A 22,306-nucleotide genomic window follows, 5' to 3' on the forward strand; every position below is an offset into this window, starting at 1 on the left:
TAAAGAGCACCGAGTGTGGTGAAACTGGCTGATGGTTTCCACCCCCAACCCCCACTCACGCTGAACTTCTATGTTTGCTCCACCAGACACGTCTAGTCTTGTCTGTCTAATATCTAATCCGTCTCTGTGCTGTCTGCGTTTGCTCCACCAGCCATGTCACCCTCCAATGACGGCTCCAAGTGTTGTTTTTCTTTATTAAACTCGCTTGCTTTATTAACCTTTTCCACGTGTTTGCACAAAGCGCTTGGAATATCGTATTTGTGAATTGTGGTGGTTGCGTGTCTCCAACCGGCTCCATGTCTGCGGCTCGGACGCCCGTTCGATGCGTCATGGCTTGAGATAAGCGGCCTGGAGGGAGGGAGGGAACCGGCCACCGGGGGAGCGGACGCCTTCATTCCCCAATCCCGCTTTGCTCCCGTCCGATCACCGTGCCAACGTGCTGACGTCAGAGAGACGTGACGTAGGAGCCGGTTTTAACGAAGGATCCCGGCCAACGGTGCGCGCCGAGCGAGACACCTTTGACGGTGCCATGGCGGAGTCCCCGGTACCGAACATTGACCCAGACTTCGCCCCCGTGAGTCGGCCGCGATCGTGCACTTGGCCACTACGCAGACCCGATCCTGGACCCGGAGAGTCCTCGGAGGATCCGGGGGTCGCCGGCGGAGAGTCCCTGACCCCGGGATCAGAGAGTGTGCGTGGAATCGGGCTCGGTCGGGGATCTTCGGGCGGGAAGAAGATCGCTGCCCGTCGGAACGCCTGGGGAAACCTTTCGTACGCGGATCTCATCACCAAGGCCATCGAGAGCTCTCCAGAGAAGCGACTCACACTCTCCCAGATCTATGAGTGGATGGTCCGGTGTGTACCCTATTTCAGGGGGAAGGAGGACACCAACAGCTCCGCCGGCTGGAAGGTGAGTGTGTCCTGATGCTGGAACAGAGACCGGGTGTCGTGTGTCTTGGTGGTGGATCGGGCTGTTGATGACTGTGTCTTGGTGGTGGATCGGGCTGTTGATGACTGTGTCTTGGAGGTGGATCGGGCTGTTGATGACTGTGTCTTGGTGGTGGATCGGGCTGTTGATGACTGTGTCTTGGTGGTGGATCGGGCTGTTGATGACTGTGTCTTGGTGGTGGATCGGGCTGTTGATGACTGTGTCTTGGAGGTGGATCGGGCTGTTGATGAGTGTGTCTTGGTGGTGGATCGGGCTGTTGATGAGTGTGTCTTGGAGGTGAATCGGGCTGTTGATGAGTGTGTCTTGGTGGTGGATCGGGCTGTTGATGTGTGTGTATTGGTGGTGGATCGGGCTGTTGATGAGTGTGTCTTGGTGGTGGATCGGGCTGTTGATGAGTGTGTCCTGGTGGTGGATCGGGCTGTTGATGAGTGTGTATTGGTGGTGGATCGGGCTGTTGATGAGTGTGTCTTGGTGGTGGATCGGGCTGTTGATGAGTGTGTCTTGGTGGTGGATCAGGCTGTTGATGAGTGTGTCTTGGTGGTGGATCGGGCTGTTGATGACTGTGTATTGGTGGTGGATCGGGCTGTTGATGAGTGTGTCTTGGTGGTGGATCGGGCTGTTGATGAGTGTGTCCTGGTGGTGGATCGGGCTGTTGATGAGTGTGTATTGGTGGTGGATCAGGCTGTTGATGAGTGTGTCTTGGTGGTGGATCGGGCTGTTGATGAGTGTGTCTTGGTGGTGGATCGGGCTGTTGATGAGTGTGTCTTGGTGGTGGATCAGGCTGTTGATGAGTGTGTCTTGGTGGTGGATCAGGCTGTTGATGACTGTGTATTGGTGGTGGATCGGGCTGTTGATGAGTGTGTCTTGGTGGTGGATCGGGCTGTTGATGAGTGTGTCCTGGTGGTGGATCGGGCTGTTGATGAGTGTGTATTGGTGGTGGATCGGGCTGTTGATGAGTGTGTCTTGGTGGTGGATCGGGCTGTTGATGAGTGTGTCTTGGTGGTGGATCAGGCTGTTGATGAGTGTGTCTTGGTGGTGGATCGGGCTGTTGATGAGTGTGTATTGGTGGTGGATCGGGCTGTTGATGACTGTGTATTGGTGGTGGATCAGGCTGTTGATGTGTGTGCCTTGGCGGTGGATCGGGCTGTTGATGTGTGTATTGGTGGTGGATCGGGCTGTTGATGACTGTGGCTTGGTGGTGGACGGGCTGTTGATGACTGTGTATTGGTGGTGGATCGGGCTGTTGATGTGTGTGGTTTGGTAGTGGATCAGGCTGTTGATTACGGTGGTTTGGTGGTGGATCGGGCTGTTGATGACTGTGTCCTGGTGGTGGATCTGGCTGTTGATGTGTGTGTATTGGTGGTGGATCGGGCTGTTGATGTGTGTGTGTATTGGTGGTGGATCGGGCTGTTCATGTGTGTGCCTTGGTGGTGAATCGGGCTGTTGATGTGTGTGCCTTGGTGGTGAATCGGGCTGTTGATGTGTGTGTATTGGTGGTGGATCGGGCTGTTGATGACTGTGGCCTGGTGGTGGATCGGGCTGTTGATGTGTGTGTATTGGTGGTGGTTCGGGCTGTTGATGACTGTGTCTTGGTGGTGGATCGGGCTGTTGATGAGTGTGTACTGGTGGTTGATTGGGGGTTGAGTGTGTCGTGATGGTGGAGCGGGATATTTGAGTGTGTCCTGGTAGTCCATCCATGGTTGATTGTGCTCTTGTGGTAGACTGGGTGCTTTATGAGTGTGACCTAGTTGTGGATCTGAGGTTTGTTTTAGTGGTGGATTGCAGGGGGGTTTGTGCACTCCTGAGGTAGAACAAAAACCGAGTTTGTCATAGTTCTGTCGGAGAAGATATATGAATTGCCTGTTTTTTCACTCGAACAGAGACAGCGATCATTGCACGTTTCTGGCGGAATGGAAGCCGAGGCGGGACCATCACGTTGGTTCAACATAACAAACATGAGTATGAGTGTAGCCGGGACGGGACGGAAAGAGAAACAGACCCGGCGGCGCCTGTTTTCCCCGCAGTCTTGGCCTCCCTCCAGACCGGGCCTGGCTTTGCTGATGCCGCGGTTTGTTCCTCTCGACCGCTCGATAAAGCGGTTTGTGTGTCACCTCTGGGGTGGCCCCACACCACTCTTGGGACATGTCAGGGGGTCTCGTCTTGTGGGCGAAATCACACCGTCTTTGGGGCGTGTCACTGTGCAGTGATCGTTTGTCTCCTTTTCGTGTGTTTATCGTGGCAACTTAACCGCTTTGGAGGATAACTTCTGCTTGCACACCGGATCGTGGCAACCTAACCGCTTTGGAGGATAAATTCTGCTTACACACCGGATCATGGCAACTTAACCGCTTTGGACGATAACTTCTGCTTGCACACCGGATCGTGGCAACTTAACCGCTTTGGAGGATAACTTCTGCTTGCACACCGGATCGTGGCAACCTAACCGCTTTGGAGGATAAATTCTGCTTACACACCGGATCATGGCAACTTAACCGCTTTGGACGATAACTTCTGCTTGCACACCGGATCGTGGGAACCTAACCGCTTTAGAGGATAACTTCTGCTTGCACACCGGATCATGGAAACTTAACAGCTTCAGAGGATAACTTCTGCTTGCACACCGGATCGTGGGAACCTAACCGCTTTAGAGGATAACTTCTGCTTGCACACCGGATCATGGCAACCTAACCGCTTTGGAGGATAACTTCTGCTTGCACACCGGATCGTGGCAACCTAACCGCTTTGGAGGATAACTTCTGCTTGTACACCGGATTGTGGGAACCAAACCACTTTAGAGGATAACTTCTGCTTGCACACCGGATCGTGGCAACCTAACCGTTTTGGAGGATAACTTCTGCGTGCACACCGGATTGTGGCAACCTAACCGCTTTGGAGGATAACTTCTGCTTGCGCACCGGATCGTGACAATCTGACCGCTTCGGAGGATAACTTCTGCTTGCACACCGGATCGTGGCAACCTAACCACTTTGGAGGATAACTTCTGCTTGCACACCAGACCGTGGCAACCTAACCGCTTTGGAGGATAACTTCTGCTTGCACACCGGATCGTGGCAACCTAACCGCTTTGGAGGATAACTTCTGCTTGCACACCGGATCGTGGCAACTTAACCGCTTTGGACGATAACTTCTGCTTGCACACCGGATCGTGGCAACTTAACCGCTTTGGAGGATAACTTCTGCTTGCACACCGGATCGTGGCAACCTAACCGCTTTGGAGGATAAATTCTGCTTACACACCGGATCATGGCAACTTAACCGCTTTGGACGATAACTTCTGCTTGCACACCGGATCGTGGGAACCTAACCGCTTTAGAGGATAACTTCTGCTTGCACACCGGATCATGGAAACTTAACAGCTTCAGAGGATAACTTCTGCTTGCACACCGGATCGTGGGAACCTAACCGCTTTAGAGGATAACTTCTGCTTGCACACCGGATCATGGCAACCTAACCGCTTTGGAGGATAACTTCTGCTTGCACACCGGATCGTGGCAACCTAACCGCTTTGGAGGATAACTTCTGCTTGTACACCGGATTGTGGGAACCAAACCACTTTAGAGGATAACTTCTGCTTGCACACCGGATCGTGGCAACCTAACCGTTTTGGAGGATAACTTCTGCGTGCACACCGGATTGTGGCAACCTAACCGCTTTGGAGGATAACTTCTGCTTGCGCACCGGATCGTGGCAATCTGACCGCTTCGGAGGATAACTTCTGCTTGCACACCGGATCGTGGCAACCTAACCACTTTGGAGGATAACTTCTGCTTGCACACCAGACCGTGGCAACCTAACCGCTTTGGAGGATAACTTCTGCTTGCACACCGGATCGTGGCAACCTAACCGCTTTGGAGGATAACTTCTGCTTGCACACCGGATCGTGGCAACTTAACCGCTTTGGACGATAACTTCTGCTTGCACACCGGATCGTGGCAACTTAACCGCTTTGGAGGATAACTTCTGCTTGCACACCGGATCGTGGCAACCTCACCACTTTGGAGGATAACTTCTGCTTGCACTCCGGATCATGGGAACTTAACCGCTTTCAAGGATAACTTCTGCTTGCACACCAGATCGTGGGAACTTAACCGCTTTGGAGTATCGCTTCAACTTGCACACCGGATCATGGGAACTTAACCGCTTTGGAGAATAACTTCGACTTGCACACCGGATTGTGGGAACTTAACCGCTTTGGAGAATAACTTCTGCTTGCACACCGGATTGTGGGAACTTCACCGCTTTGCAGTATTGCTTCAACTTGCACATCAGAACGTGGGAACTTAACCGCTTTGGAATATCGCTTCAACTTGCACCCCGGATTGTGGGAACTTAACCGCTTTGCAGCATTGCTTCAACTTGCATATCGGATCGTGGGAACTTAACCGCTTTTGATTATCGCTTCAACTTGCACACCGGATCGTGGGAACTTAACCGCTTTTGATTATCGCTTCAACAAACATATCGGATCGTGGGAACTTAACCGCTTTGGAATATCGCTCCAACATGCACACCGGATTGTGGGAACTTAACTGCTTTGGAGTATCGTTTCAACTTGCACATCAGATCGTGGGAACTTAACCGCTTTGGAATATCGCTTCAACTTGCACCCCGGATTGTGGGAACTTAACCGCTTTGGAGCATTGCTTCAACTTGCATATCGGATCATGGGAACTTAACCGCTTTTGATTATTGCTTCAACTTGCACACCGGATCGTGGGAACTTAACCGCTTTTGATTACCGCTTCAACAAACATATCGGATAGTGGGAACTTAACCGCTTTGGAATATCGCTTCAACATGCACACCGGATTGTGGGAACTTAACTGCTTTGGAGTATCGCTTCAACTTGCACACCGGATCGTGGGAACTTAACCGCTTTGGAGTATCGCTTCAACTTGCACACCAGATCATGGGAACTCAACCGCTTTGGAGTATCGCTTCAACTTGCACACCAGATCATGGGAACTTAACCGCTTTTGAGTTTCACATCAACTTGCACACTGGATCGTGGGAACTTAACCGCTTTGGAATATCGCTTCAACTTGCACACCGGATCGTGGGAACTTAACCGCTTTGGAGTATCACTTCAACTTGCACACTGGATCGTGGGAACTTAACCGCTTTGGAGTATAGCATCAACTTGCACACCGGATTGTGGGAACTTAACCGCTTTACAGTATTGCTTCACATTGCACACCGGATCGTGGGAACTTAACCGCTTTGTAATATCGCTTCAACTTGCACACTGGATCGTGGCAACTTAACCGCTTTGGAGTATCGCTTCAACTTGCACATCGGATCGGCGGAAATTAACCGCTTTGCAGTATCGCTTCAACTTGCACACCAGATCATGGGAACTTAACCGCTTTGGAGTATTGCTTCAACTTGCACACCGGATTGTGGGAACTTAACCGCTTTGGAGTATTGCTTCAACGTGCACACCAGATCGTGGGAACTTAACCCCTTTGGAATATCGCTTCAACTTGCATATCGGATCATGGGAACTTAACCGCTTTGGAGTATCGCTTCACCTTGCACACCGGATCGTGGGAACTTAACCGCTTTGGAGTATCGCATCAACTTGCACACCAGATCTTTGGAACTTAACCACTTTGGAGTACGGCTTCAACTTGCATATCGGATCATGGGAACGTAAACGCTTTGGAGTATCGCTTCAACTTGCATATCAGATCATGGGAACTTAAACGCTTTGGAGTATCGCATCAACTTGCATATCGGATCGTGGGAACTTAAGCACTTTTGATTATCGCTCTAACGTGCACACCGGATCATGGGAACTTAACCGCTTTGGAGTATCGCATCAACTTGCACACCGGATCGTGGGAACTTAACTGCTTTGGAATATTGCTTCAACTTGCACACCGGATCGTGGGAACTTAACCGCTTTACAGTATTGCTTCACATTGCACACCAGATCGTGGGAACTTAACCGCTTTGGAGTATCGCTTCAACTTGCACACCGGATTATGGGAACTTAACTGCTTTGGAGTATCGCTTCAACTTGCATATCGGATCGTGGGAACGTAACCGCTTTGGAGCATTACTTCAACTTGCATATCGGATCGTGGGAACCTAGCCGCTTTTGATTATCGCTTCAACTTGCACACTGGATCGTGGGAACTTAGCCACTTTGGAGTATCATTGCAACTTGCACACCGGATTGTGGGAACTTAACCACTTTGGAGGATAACTTCTGCTTGCACACCGGATTGTGGGAACTTAACCGCTTTGCAGTATCGCTTCAACTTGCACACCGGATCATGGGAACTTAACCGCTTTGGAGTATTGCTTCAACTTGCGCACCGGATTGTGGGAACTTAACCGCTTTGGATTATCACTTCAAATTGCACACCAGATTGTGGGAACTTAACCCCTTTGGATTATCGCTTCAACGTGCACACCGGATCATGGGAACTTAACCCCTTTGGATTATCGCTTCAACTTGCACACCGGATTGTGGGAACTTAACCACTTTGGAGTATCGCTTCAACGTGCACACCGGATCGTGGGAACTTAACCCCTTTGGATTATCGCTTCAACTTGCACACCGGATTGTGGGAACTTAACCGCTTTGGAGTATCGCATCACCTTGCACAACAGATCATGGGAACTTAACCACTTTGGAGTATCGCTTCAACTTGCATATCGGATCATGGGAACTTAAACGCTTTGGAGTATCGCTTCAACTTGCATATCGGATCATGGGAACTTCAACGCTTTGGAGTATCACATCAACTTGCATATTGGATCGTGCGAACTTAAGCGCTTTTGATTATCGCTTCAACTTGCACACCGGATCATGGGAACTTAACCACTTTGGAGTATCGCATCAACTTGCACACCGGATTGTGGGAACTTAACCGCTTTGGAGTATCGCATCACCTTGCACACCAGATCATGGGAACTTAACCACTTTGGAGTATCGCTTCAACTTGCATATCGTATCATGGGAACTTCAACGCTTTGGAGTATCGCATCAACTTGCATATCGGATAGTGCGAACTTAAGCGCTTTTGATTATCGCTTCAACTTGCACACCGGATCATGGGAACTTAACCGCTTTGGAGTATCGCATCAACTTGCACACCGGATCGTGGGAACTTAACCGCTTTACAGTATTGCTTCACATTGTACACCGGATCATGGGAACATAACCGCTTTGGAGTATCGCTTCAACTTGCACATCGGATCGTGGGAACTTAACCGCTTTGCAGTACTGCTTCACATTGCACACAGTTTCATATCCAAAAACGGTTTATGTTAATGACAGTATTCCCAAGAATTATTATTTTCCTTGGTATTAGTATTGTTCCTGTCTTCTTTACATGAAGCTCAGGTGGAGTTCCAACAATAAATTATTTGTTGCACTGGTTGAGTTTCATGACTTAAAAAGACTTTTCCTCATAGCTGTACCATTACCAGAGATGCCAACAGAGTTCCTCGGTGTGAGACCCTAACCTAACAGATTGCTAATCAATGGAACCAAGTGATAGCAACCTGATTGCTAATGTAACCAGGTGATAGCAAGCTGATTGCTTCTGGGTGAAATGGCTGAGGATTTTTTTTTTAAAAACATCGCAGGTGCAGTGGAGGGACACTCTTTCCCATGGAATTATGAATTAAGTTAAAAAGTATTAATAAGTTAAATAAAAAACTAATCCCAGAAGGAGAATCACAGCCTTGCTTAAATAAATGAATGTATACTTTAGTTAGAAAAATCGCTAGATATGGTAAATTTGGTGAGATTTCACTCCAGATTTGAACATTTATTTAGTCTACCGCATCCAATCCTGATATTCGAATCCAGATTTTGATGATATTGTTACAGACACGACTTTGATGTTATGGTGGGCCGAGCGGAATGGCCGCCGTGTCCGCACAAGTTACCCGATTATACTCGAACCTTGGCCGAGTCGCGCTACGCTAGATCAATGAAGGAAAAGGACACAACGGCTGGGATTAAAATGACACGACACCAGGGATACGGTTCTCAAGACCTCCGGAGGAGGTTATAATATGGCGGAAGGTTAGATTACAGGAATGAGAGGGACAGCATAGGAAGATAGGCACTTAAACACGGTCTTATACTAGCCCCGACAGACGACAGATAAACAGGACAAAACTGACTCACACGGGGATTGATGGCAAGGAAAGCGGGCAGTCGATGGCTCAAGGTGCACCTTGGCTCAGGGGCAAAATCGACCCGGTCCAGTCCAAAGATGCGGGGAGGTCGCTCAGCGCTCGGAGGTCGCGACTTGTCTTCTCAAGCTGGGGGCGCATCTGACGTCACGTCCGGTCAGTCGCTGCGTATATCCGGCGGGGAGTGACACGCCCTCGGCTAGTTAGCTCCGCCCCAGATGGAATCGGTCCGCCCTTCTTATTGGGTGCGGGGGGGTTACCGGCTCCGCCCCTGACGAGGAGCTGACAGCCGGCCCCTTCGTGGTAACCCCGTGGAGCGCATGGGCAATGGCGGCTAACCACGCCGGAGTGAGGACGCACACTCCCCGCGCCGCGCCGCCCCCAATCTCCTCTGTTGTTGTAGTTGTTGTTGTAGTTGTTGTTGTTGTTGTTGTTGTTTCATGGGGAAGATGGGAGGAGGTATGGGGAGGTCCTAAACTCACTACTGGTGCCATACAATCACATTCTGGTGCAACGAAGAGTCAGAATTAATGGAAACGAGTCCTTAACTGACATAGACTAAGAATAACTAGCAAGATGTCCGAAAGTTGTCTACGTGAGATGCGGTGGACCTGGGCATGACATTTAATGGGGGAAAAAGGGGAAGGTCGGTTCTACAGAGTGTTATTTACAGGCAATGGGACTAGGGAATGGGGGATTGGGGATAGTTGGGGAGTATTGGGGAAATAGGGGAATATTTACAAGCGGATATGGAGGCCAAATGCCATATCCGCAACATTGCACCCTTCTCTACCCTCGGGGCGTCCCGACCCGATAAATTTTTACCTATTTTAGTGTGGCACTCAGATGTAGTTCCCTCTACTATTAACTCTACCCTGAGTGCGACAGTTTTACAGATATTCACAAATGAGTAAATATGTCCCCCTGCGACGTTGCACCCTTCTCCTCTCAGAAACACACCCACAGGATAACCGAATCGCGGAAAGAATTCGCAAACTAAACATACAGCCGGTAGGGAGCATTATTTACAAGACTACGCTGATATTTACACTACGATCCAGGACCTGTTTTTGGAGGAACACATGCAGATGTTATGCATAGAGAGAGCACGCATGCCAGCATCGATACACCAACCCACGAGTGCTCTGTGGCCTTACGGCCTTTAATAACGTGCAGAGCACCCCTTCCCAGCACCAAAAGCACCACCCCATCACACAGTCAGCACCATCCGGTGCAGTCACCATTGTTCAATGAATAAAAATAAATTCAACAACCCCTAACCCTGCAGGTGTCTCTTGCTCTTCATGTGGTGCACTTGGCCTTCTTACTTCTTTCAAAATAAAGAAAGGCGCCAACCACGTCCATTTCTTTATTGTGGCTGTCAGGGGGCCAACTATTAGTGGTTCACCTGTTTGGCATAGGTGCCACGTTGACCCAGAGGTCCATCAATGGGTGGTGCTTGGCCGCAAAAGAACTGCGGTCCATTGTGGGTGGCCACCAACATTGCGGTCCATATGGTGTATCGATCCAGGCAGCAAGCAGCGAAAGTGCAGGCCCACAACTGCGGAGCCAGCACCTCTCTCTCCTCTCTCTCTGCCCCAAAGCCAGATCCTCGGAGGTGGGAGACAAAAGAAGAAGACAAGTGAGTAAGGTGGTAAGGGCGCAAAAGTGCATGCAATATAAGGTGATGCACACTGGGGGCACATGGGAACCAGGTGAGACAGGTACGTTCCTACCGTACGCCCTCCCCCCCCCCCCACCAGGTAACCTACATGGCCCCTCCCTTACCCCTTACTGTATCCACAAAACACAACACTACCCATAAACATCTACTTTACAAATCAACAAACGTCCCTACTGTCTTCCCCGTTCCTCCCATAAACCAAATTCGTCTTCTCTCCCTCCTAACCAATCAAATTTGCCATTTTCAACTCTCATCAAAATTTGCCATTACCAATTCATCATCAGTCCCTCCTAAGGAGGGAGAGATGGAATCACCCCAATGTCTCATCCACGTCGTGATGCGTCTCACAAATCCACAGCAATCTCATTTCCTGCACCAAAACAAAGAAAACACAGGTGTGGAGTCATCATCATCACCACAGGTAAGTGGCTGCGTATGGTGCGACAGGTTCATCAATCCTAACTATTTCCTAAATGACTTTAACAACTTTACACTACCCGGGGTCTTTCTCCGGCCAAACCATTGGCCCTCTTACACTATGGGTTCTAAAAACCAATTCCCATTGGCCAAACTGTGGTGCTTTTCAATTTGGGGTCTCACTCCCCCGATTCATCTCCCGGTGCCCTCGCACAATTTCTGGGCTGTGGCGTGTACCTCTCCCAGCGGGTCTACCCACCTGCACACCTCCACCACTGCAGTTGCCACCCGAGCTTACCTAGCTCCTTACCCTAACCTAACTACCTGGGGAAGGCCCTCTGGCGCTCTCCCCACTCGGTGCCCTCTCTGGCACTGGGCTACCCGATCCACACCCGGGATCCTCAGGCACCCACTCACAACTACCGGCTCCCAGAGCCCACCTGCGGCCTCACCTGGCTGACATCCTCACAGTGGTGGAGTGCCCAACCAACTACACACACTAACAGGCTACACGCCCAGCCATTTCCACAACACTAATGCACCCATCCACAACACCATTCTGCAACCGCACCACAAATGCCAATATCCAACCACAATTTACCTATACCCTCTACCTAACACTTACACTACCCGCCCCGGGTACTCGTGAAAGGGGTCCACTCTTCCCCCATCCACACCTTCGCACCATGCACACCACTCCGTACCACTTACTCCAACTCTCTCCACACACCTGTACCTGCACACCTGTGCTCTCACACCTGGTGCCACCTGCACCCTTCTCTCCCCAAGCGCATTCGCGCTGATCCACAACACTCACTACTCATACACTGCTCCACACACCTGTCCAGTTCTCACACCTGTGCAATCACACCTGTTCAATCCTCACCTGTTCAATCCTCACACACACGGCATCATCTCAGCTAACTACTCCCTTCCGAAACTTGCGCTTCCCTGTCGTCCCTTTAAACTATTGCGCTCCCTCGTCATTATCATCCACTCTAATCTACCTGCGTCCCCACTACAGGTATCAGTCACTAACTAATCTTAACGTCACCTAATGTCATCTTCTAGGGCCCTATCAATATAACCTAACCCACCCGGGCTAGTTTTCACTGCCATACACCCCATAAGCTATTGCTCCTTTGCCCCCACATGGGAAGGGCGGCAGGGATGCCAGCCTTACCCACCGGGCCCATCGCTCACTACCAATTTTGCACATCAAATTTCAACAAATCAAAAATTTGCCAATCACTACCCATCATCTGCCAATCACTACTGCCAATCCTTTGCCAATCACCAAATTTTGTTTTTTTTTCTAATTTTGGGGCCAAATCACTATCCTCATCACCCAGTCTACTCACTAATGCCTCTCGGTGCGCCAATTTCTGTCCAAAGCCCGGCTTCGTAAAGCCAAGCCATGAATGCGGGTTGTTCTGTGCCAGCGGCTGGATGCGTCCGGCACTCGGTGCAGGGACGGGGGCTTACCCGGGCCGAGATCCCACGCACCATCTCGGCGTGGAGCCATCCAATGTCCCGATCTCGACCTGCCGGACTGCCTCAACAAAAAGTGGTCGCCATGACGACCCTTTCTATCGGGCTGCCCGCTCCGCCAAGTGGAGCACGGACGCGGCCGTTCAAAGCGAGGCCCAGCACGCACCGAGGGCCCGATTCGGCTAAAAGTCGCTCTAACCTCTAAACCGGTTACCGTCGATGCTTCACCTGGACGCTTACACCCCGCAGCCCGTTCCTTGCTCACACATCCAGCCGTTCCCATGCTCCTCGTACCTTTCCTTACACACCCAGGTACCCTCATTCCACTCACAGCCTTGGTCACACACCTGACCACCGAACACTTTGGCACACATTCGTTGGTAGCACACCTCACCAACACACCTCTTCGCACCCCCTCCTCGGTCACCTCCTCTGTGACAATCACAGGTGTGCTCTCATTCACACACCCAACCACGTGCCTCACCACCAACTCCAGCGTGCATTCCCACTCACGCTCTACCATTCCAGGTGTGCATCCTTCCATCCCAGGTGTACATCCTCGCTCACCTGTCACAACCAACTCACTCTCCTTGTCACTCTCACTACTCTCACCTCCATTCTTGACAGCGCACTCACCCTTACTCTTGACAGCGCACTCTTTCCTCATGCACCTGTCCGTCACACACCTTTCTCGCGCACACTCTCCCGTTACACCCTCTGTAACACTCACCACAGGTGTGCATTCTTCCTTGCCTTTGACAGCGCACTCTTTCCCCATGCACCCGTCCGTCACACACCTTTCTCGCGCACACTCTTGCGCACACTCTCCCGTTACACCCTCTGTAACACTCACCACAGGTGTGCATTCTTCCTTGCCTTTGACAGCGCACTCTTTCCCCATGCACCCGTCCGTCACACACCTTTCTCGCGCACACTCTTGTGCACACTCTCCCATCACACCCTCTGTAACACTTACCACACCGCGCTTCCATGTGCTCCCTCGCACACGCGCTACGACCGACTCATTCTCACCAGCACCCTCACTCCTTGGCACGCACTTTTTCCTCACACACCCCAGAGTCGGACTTTCTCGCACACCTCCTCTTTCGCACACCAGACCTGTCGCACACTTCACCAACGGCCTCTCACGAACACCCGGGTCCATCTCGACCCCCAAGCTTCTTAAATCACCTGGCGCATCATACGCACGACCATATTGGTCACCACTTACACCGGGTCCTCTTCCTCTTCGCTTCTCCTCCATCACCTGCGAATCCCTCATCCGGTTAATGAGCACATCATCACGATCCAAACACAGACTTTGGACCAATTCTTTTATCTCCTCTTTTGTCTCTTTCTTATCCCCTCTCCGTCGCTTCTTAATTTCGCTCATCCCTTCTTCCACTTCTTCTAATTTCTGCTTCACCTCTTTTATTCCCCGGTACGTCTCCTCAAGCTCGTCCTCCAAGGCAACCTTGACCGTTTCCATGTGCGTCCTCACCTGCCGGTCCTTCGTCTCCATTACCTCTACCACCTCGTCCAACCTCGCTGTCAGTCCCTCACGTACCATCTGACATTCCCTCTTCGTCGCTATCAAGTCATCTTTTAGTTCTTTCTGTGTCGCTTTTAATCCTCCTAATACCGCAGTGTTCCTTTGAACCTGCTCCGTTACTTCTTTTTGTCCCTCCGTCAGCTGTTCCACCTCCTGCGTCAGGACCTCTATGCCCCCTTGTAACTTTACAGTCCCCTTTCTCACCTCCTTCTCCATGTGCTCCTTACAGTGCCTCACCTCCTCGCACACTCCTCCAACCTCCTCACTCACACCTCTTCTGATCTCCTCTCCCATCACTTGCATCTCCTGCCCAGATGCCACCCTCATCTGCTCCATTTCCTCCCTGTGAGCATCCAGTTTGGTTTCTACCCCCATTCTGACCCCCTCTATCTGCTGCTCCATTTGTTTAACTTCCCTTTCCGCTTGGTCCCTCATGTCCCTCAATTTGCCTTCCATACTGTTTTCTAACCCTATTAACCCATTTCTCACCTCTTTTATCCCGTTGTCTAACCCCTCAAAATTATTGTCTAACTTCCCAAATTTCTTGTCTAACTCCTCAAAATTATTGTCTAACTTCCCAAATTTCTTGTCTAATCCCTTAAAATTATTGTCTAACCCCTCACTGGTACCCCTCGCTTCGTCCCTCATTACCCCATTTGGTTTCCCATTACCCCCATTTGGTTTCCCATTACCCCCATTTGGCCCTCCAATCGCTCACTCTGAGCATCCATCCGGTTCCCCATTTGTTCCATAAGGGCCCTCATTTGCAGGAGGAAAAGGTTCGAATCCACCAGGGGCGCTGCCACGGTCGCGGTCGCCGTGACCAGCGAGGCGCCATTTTGTGCGTCTGCTACCCTCGCTGCTTCGCTCTCCTCACGTCCCTCAATTTGGTCCTGGACCGACCCTGCCTCACTCTCCTCTAACGGAATCCAGCCGACTTGGTCTGCCATAGCGCGACTTTCAAAATTCGGGTTTTTATTTTCGTAAAACAAAATCAAATTTCGCCGTTATAATTTCGAGCGTGGGAAACGCGCTCCGGATCAAATTCTACCTCCCAACACCAATTGTTACCCTAGCGGTACAATTGGTGTTCCAAAATTTGGGCCTAATAAATTTAGTCCCAGGTCCGAATCCGACACTCCTGACACCAATTGTTACAGACACGACTTTGATGTTATGGTGGGCCGAGCGGAATGGCCGCCGTGTCCGCACAAGTTACCCGATTATACTCGAACCTTGGCCGAGTCGCGCTACGCTAGATCAATGAAGGAAAAGGACACAACGGCTGGGATTAAAATGACACGACACCAGGGATACGGTTCTCAAGACCTCCGGAGGAGGTTATAATATGGCGGAAGGGTAGATTACAGGAATGAGAGGGACAGCATAGGAAGATAGGCACTTAAACACGGTCTTATACTAGCCCTGACAGACGACAGATAAACAGGACAAAACTGACTCACACGGGGATTGATGGCAAGGAAAGCGGGCAGTCGATGGCTCAAGGTGCACCTTGGCTCAGGGGCAAAATCGACCCGGTCCAGTCCAAAGATGCGGGGAGGTCGCTCAGCGCTCGGAGGTCGCGACTTGTCTTCTCAAGCTGGGGGCGCATCTGACGTCACGTCCGGTCAGTCGCTGCGTATATCCGGCGGGGAGTGACACGCCCTCGGCTAGTTAGCTCCGCCCCAGATGGAATCGGTCCGCCCTTCTTATTGGGTGCGGGGGGGTTACCGGCTCCGCCCCTGACGAGGAGCTGACAGCCGGCCCCTTCGTGGTAACCCCATGGAGCGCATGGGCAATGGCGGCTAACCACGCCGGAGTGAGGACGCACACTCCCCGCGCCGCGCCGCCCCCAATCTCCTCTGTTGTTGTAGTTGTTGTTGTAGTTGTTGTTGTTGTTGTTGTTTTATGGGGAAGATGGGAGGAGGTATGGGGAGGTCCTAAACTCACTACTGGTGCCATACAATCACATTCTGGTGCAACGAAGAGTCAGAATTAATGGAAACGAGTCCTTAACTGACATAGACTAAGAATAACTAGCAAGATGTCCGAAAGTTGTCTACGTGAGATGCGGTGGACCTGGGCACGACATTTAATGGGGGAAAAAGGGGAAGGTCGGTTCTACAGAGTGTTATTTACAGGCAATGGGACTAGGGAATGGGGGATTGGGGATAGTTGGGGAGTATTGGGGAAATAGGGGAATATTTACAAGCGGATATGGAGGCCAAATGCCATATCCGCAACAATATGTTTCAATTATGTAATGATTAATCAATCGTGTTTCCAAGGCAAGGCACGTTTGAATAGGCCGAAACAAAATGGCAGCTTAAAAACCCAGCGAGTGGCAGTGGGCAAACCAAGATGGCGGGCCGCCATATTACTAAGGCTTTTTGGGGTTTTTTCTTGTGAGCACCTCGTTAATCATCTTCAAAAAGGGTGTTATAACACACCCAAACACCCAGTTTTCATCATTGCAAGCTGTTGGAGGTCCAGGTGTATGCATGCAAAGTTTGGGGACCCTAAGTTTCATGGTTTTGGAGTTGTGGAAGAGACGGACGGGCGGATGGACGGACACTGCCTTTTATTATTATAGACTAGTGAGATACGTGTGCTACGTACCGGTGGGAATCCAAAAGCAAACAAACAATGCAGAAACGGTGAATGCTAAACCATGGAATCAATAAATTCCACATTCCTGTGCCACGTTCAGTCGAACGTCTGGCATGGACAGCCAGTTCGTGAATGGCTTTGGCAAAAAACGGCGAATGGGAAATGATGAATCAATAAACTCCACATTCCTGTTTCACCTGTAGTCGAACATCAGGCATGGACAACCGGTTCGTGAAGGACTTGCTGAAAAAACGTACCCAGTCTGAATGGTTCTATTCCCAGTCAATGGCGAATCTGCGAATGTCACGGTTAGAAAGTAGAAACCCTCACATAATTTCCTCATTCAGATTTAAATTCAATATCCCTATTTTCATTCCAAACAGCATGTTTCCAATCATACATTAATACTAAAACAAAATACTGTGTTAAATCACGGATGGGTTGAGATATTATCAAACCAGCTCATTGTTGTCATCTGTTCACTTCCGGATTTGGGAGCAGTTCCGTATCGAATCAATTTCAAAATCATAATTTTATTGAGGAATTTATGAAACCTCCTACCTACCTTACAACATCCGCTTGGACCCCATAACGTTCCACAGAAGGTTTGGTGGGGCTAGCCCCAAAACTGAAGGAGTCCTTTCGGGACAGACGGACGGACGGACAGACACTCCTGTTTTATAAGGCAAGATAAAAAAAATGAGTTGGTGATCGTCCTTTTTTCTCAAAAGTTCGGGTAGGGAGGGAGGTTTTTATTTTTATTTTTTATTTTTTTTTCCTACTTTCCATTGAGTTTTGTTGACATGGAAAAATATGAAATAAAGACTCCTTTCTCCTCAAAATGATTTAATTTCTTCATTCATCTCACAGATTTACAGACATTGCCCAAATCTCTATGAAACACAGTGTTTGTGTGATTTTGGATGATGTTGAATGTCCTAGCTGAGCTTGGTAGTGAAAGGGCAAGACACCTGTACATGTATATCCACCATGACATCGGAAAAACAGATAAACACCATGCCCTTGGCACCTTGGCACCCAAGTACAAAAAGCATCATCACGGGCAGCATTCATGAGGACACTAAAAACAGTTGGTCGACTATCGGGTTCCATCCTGTGATCCGTGGCCGTGTCTGCAGCCAACACAAATTTGAGAAATGAGCCAAGAGTCTTTGTCACATCAGAAACTTTGCAAGCTGGTGAAACCTTCGTCATGTCGGTTTTACTGGGGCCGGCGAATACTTTGACAAAAGTACCGCGTGTATCGTCAGGCAATGGCTCCCTATCCCCATCATACTTGCCGTCTGAGAACTCTGCATAGAAGTCCGAGATTGTAACATCCAACTCGGTATTGCACGCAAACCAGTCCTTCACCGTCTTGGAAGAGCCCTCACGGGCTATTGATGCGATCACAATAGGCATTCCAAGCCGATTCTATCACGAATCGATACAGATTTCAGCGGGAAAAATCTCACACAATAGCCGCCATGAATGGCTAACGTAAAATGGGTGAAGTTGCCTGAGGCACTTGCGACGCTCTGCGCAGCACGCACTGCGCATGCGGTGCAGAACGGCACCAAATTTGACTGAAAAGATCGTTTTTGAATGATTTTTTTCAAAATAAAAAATAAAAAAAGTTTCGGGTCGGGTGTGTTTCGTAGGGTCGGGCGGGGACGATCACCAACTCATTTTTTTTATCTTGCCTAATATATATTATTCTGAATGGTCATGTGATGTGAGCACAAAACAATGGGCTTTGTCCTCTGTTATTGAACTTGTTCGATGAGGTGCTAACGTTGAGCAAGGTTGGATGATTCCATTGGTGGATGGTTTGGACTCGATGCATTGGTGATCCAGCTGGGTAGAGTGATGAGGTGCTAACGTTGAGCAAGGTTGGATGATTCCATTGGTGGATGGTTTGGACTCGATGCATTGGTGATCCAGCTGGGTAAAGTGATGAGGTGCTAACGTTGAGCAAGGTTGGATGATTCCATTGTTGGATGGTTTGGACTCGATCCATGACCAGCTGGGTAAAGTGATGAGGTGCTAACGTTGAGCAAGGTTGGATGATTCCATTGGTGGATGGTTTGGACTCGATGCATTGGTGATCCAGCTGGGTAAAGTGATGAGGTGCTAACGTTGAGCAAGGTTGGATGATTCCATTGGTGGATGGTTTGGACTCGATGCATTGGTGATCCAGCTGGGTAAAGTGATGAGGTGCTAACGTTGAGCAAGGTTGGATGATTCCATTGGTGGATGGTTTGGACTCGATCCATGACCAGCTGGGTAAAGTGATGAGGTGCTAACGTTGAGCAAGGTTGGATGATTCCATTGGTGGATGGTTTGGACTCGATCCATGACCAGCTGGGTAAAGTGATGAGGTGCTAACGTTGAGCAAGGTTGGATGATTCCATTGGTGGATGGTTTGGACTCGATCCATGACCAGCTGGGTAAAGTGATGAGGTGCTAACGTTGAGCAAGGTTGGATGATTCCATTGGTGGATGGTTTGGACTCGATCCATGACCAGCTGGGTAAAGTGATGAGGTGCTAACGTTGAGCAAGGTTGGATGATTCCATTGGTGGATGGTTTGGACTCGATGCATTGCCAGCTGGGTAAAGTGATGAGGTGCTAACGTTGAGCAAGGTTGGATGATTCCATTGGTGGATGGTTTGGACTCGATGCATAGGTAAATTGATGGCCAGGTAGGTTTCTTTCACAAGTGCTACGTTTGTGATGTCGAGAGCCGTGTTGTTTTTCTACTGGAGGCGCTAAATACAATCTGTCTATCCATTGTATCCAGAACCATTGAGTGAGAGCTGAATCTCCAACCAGGTAACCTTGTAAGCATTTTCTAAGTTTCTGGAAGTGTCCCAACGCCCAGGTGAGGACATATTTAGTTTTGTCCCGAGGGCTTGCAAGACCATTGTAACGTATCTGTCTGTCTGTGTATCTGTGTGTGTCCACGTCTAAATGTTTTTGCTTAAATTTTTTTCTCTGAAACCGTTTGTCTGATCGATGCGAAAATTTAACCCATAAAGTGCTGGATTTACTGGTTAGTAGAAATGTTTTGTTGTCATCGGCTTTTCTCCACTAATTAAAAGCTTTCACAACTTACCGGGTATTATCCATTGTAACAAAGGTCATGATTCGTTCTTTGGGTTGACGTCAGTTTAAACTAATTTGCATATACATGTCAGCCATGGTGGCCCGACATGCTTTATGGGTTAAACATAGGAGGGACACCCCATGGAGAATATTTTATTGATAACTTACATCATCAGTGACATGGTATGGCAGCCATATTGGATTAAAGGAAAAAAAATGGACATCTTCTCCAAAACCACTAAACCAAAGAAAGTGAAACTTGGCATATGTCATCAACTCCCTGTGGGATGTATATAATGATAATTACACCCCAATTATATACACGAGCAACGGAACCCGCCCTATGGGCAGGGCTCCAATTGGGAAGCCCAAATGAAAAGGCAAAATATCAGAAATTGAAGGTTTTTTAATTTTAAACGATTCATATAAACATCCGTTGAATCATATCACACACAAATCATCGAAATCTAAACAGTATCTTTAGAATTTCAATAAAAGCCACATCACTGTTCATATCGGTAAATATTATTCCATTGTGTTTCAAATAGTAATCGATACACTATGATCGTGATGATCGTGATCGTGAATCGTGATCGATTAATCCTGTTCACAATCGCTATGTCGTATGTACTCCCGATACGTGTACCAAATTCCCGATACGTGTAACTGTACCAAATCAACAGTTAAAAGGATTTTGAGCCGATAGGTGTTACGGCCTAGGCAAGATCGATGGAGACAGCGATCTGTTAGCGTATTCACCGCCCAAATAGCTATGTGGAATTCTCTCATGTAGAGATTAAACGTTACGGCTGTTACGGCCTTGGCAAGATCGATGGAGACAGCGTTTATTATACTTTTAATGAAGGACACTCCCTCAAGCCCCAGTCCCCATCACGGATGGGGCTCAGCGGTTTACCCGAGCCTGACGGCGAAGGGCAAGGTACACGCTGGCCCGTCCAGTGTAGCGCGCGTGCGGCCCCCGACATCGAAGGGCATTAAACGTTCATTAAACATTAAACGTTCATTAAACATTAAACGTTCATTAATCATTAAACGTTCATTAAAGGATTACGAAACTAAAAACATTACGAAATTACATTCACACCGCCACGTCAAACTACCGCAAACACATACATCGTCACAATGAGAACATCGTCACAATGAACGTTATGCAAACGCGAATGTTATGCGGGAGTCCAAACCTGACAATACTGGAGACCAAAGCTGAAATTGGGAAAACGAAATAGCCTATTTTACCCCTGGACATCCCAGGATTACCCACCCAAAATATCTTTGCGATCGGTTCAGCAGTTTTTACGGTACCTTCGAACAGACAGACAGACAGACAGACAGACAGACGGACATTTGGTGAATTATAGTAAGATCGTCACAATGAGAACATCGTCACAATGAACGTTATGCGAATGCGAATGTTATGCGGGAGTCCAAACCTGAGAATGCTGGAGACCAAAGCTGAAATTGGGAAAACTAAATAGCCTATTTTACTCCTGGAGATCCCAGGATAAAAAAAATAAAAAAATAACCACCTTTAGAGGCCATTTTTCCCCGCAAAGCGGGGGTTGGCCTTTTTCGGGAACCGTGGTTGTTGTTGTTTTTTTGGTCCCCTTTTTGAAGCAATGTTTTACGGCTGGATGCCCTTCCTGACGCCAACCCTTTTTGCCACCTTTAACGACAAACAGGGAATTACCAGTGAACTGGTACTCAATTAGCCGACCTCGGAAGGCATGACAGGCTGAGTCAACCCCCCTGGCATTAATTCAGCGATCGACCGGGATTCGAACCCCAGGATCCTAGGATTCTAAGCCGGCACCCTAGCCGCTAGCCCAACACCAGGGTTCCAGGATTACCCACACAAAATATCGTTTCGATTGGTTGAGCCGTTTTTGCAGTACCTTCGATGAGATGGATAGACATTTGGTGAATTATAGTAAGATGTATAAGGTAATAATGATAATGTCATCGGGGAAGTGGTATTGCAGCCAGAATTGGTTAAATGGAAATCCTTCTTTGAAAAATCTGAAACTTCATACATCTGATGTACGAACAGATGTGTGATTAATTAAATTTATGACATATTTGGTCTGGGAACTGGAGGCAATATTGGATTGAATATTCTCAGGGAGCCTGCTCAGCGTCGACGAGTCTGGCATTTCACTCAGGCCAACTGGCACGGTCTTCAAGCAGCCATCAATCATCTGGACTGGTCTCCCATCTCTACCACCTCTGACATCAACTCATCCTGGGAATTCTTCCAAAGTAAATTGCTCTCTCTCATGCACAGATTTATCCCATCT

General features: G+C 49.0%; 1 protein-coding gene across 1 annotated transcript in view; it reads left to right on the plus strand.

Moving 5' to 3' along the window:
- The first annotated feature begins 262 nt into the window (after window positions 1-262).
- LOC137427242 (uncharacterized) overlaps window positions 263-22,306 on the plus strand; it is a 63,999-nt gene continuing 41,955 nt past the window's right edge. Inside the window, exon 1 of the mRNA XM_068116580.2 lies at window positions 263-910. Coding sequence (XP_067972681.1) covers window positions 530-910 — 381 coding nt within the window. The 5' untranslated portion in view covers window positions 263-529. The remainder of the gene's footprint in view (window positions 911-22,306) is intronic.

This window comes from Myxine glutinosa, chromosome 5 (genome assembly GCF_964187855.1).
Source record: "Myxine glutinosa chromosome 5, kmMyxGlut1.1, whole genome shotgun sequence".
Taxonomy (NCBI): domain Eukaryota; kingdom Metazoa; phylum Chordata; class Myxini; order Myxiniformes; family Myxinidae; genus Myxine; species Myxine glutinosa.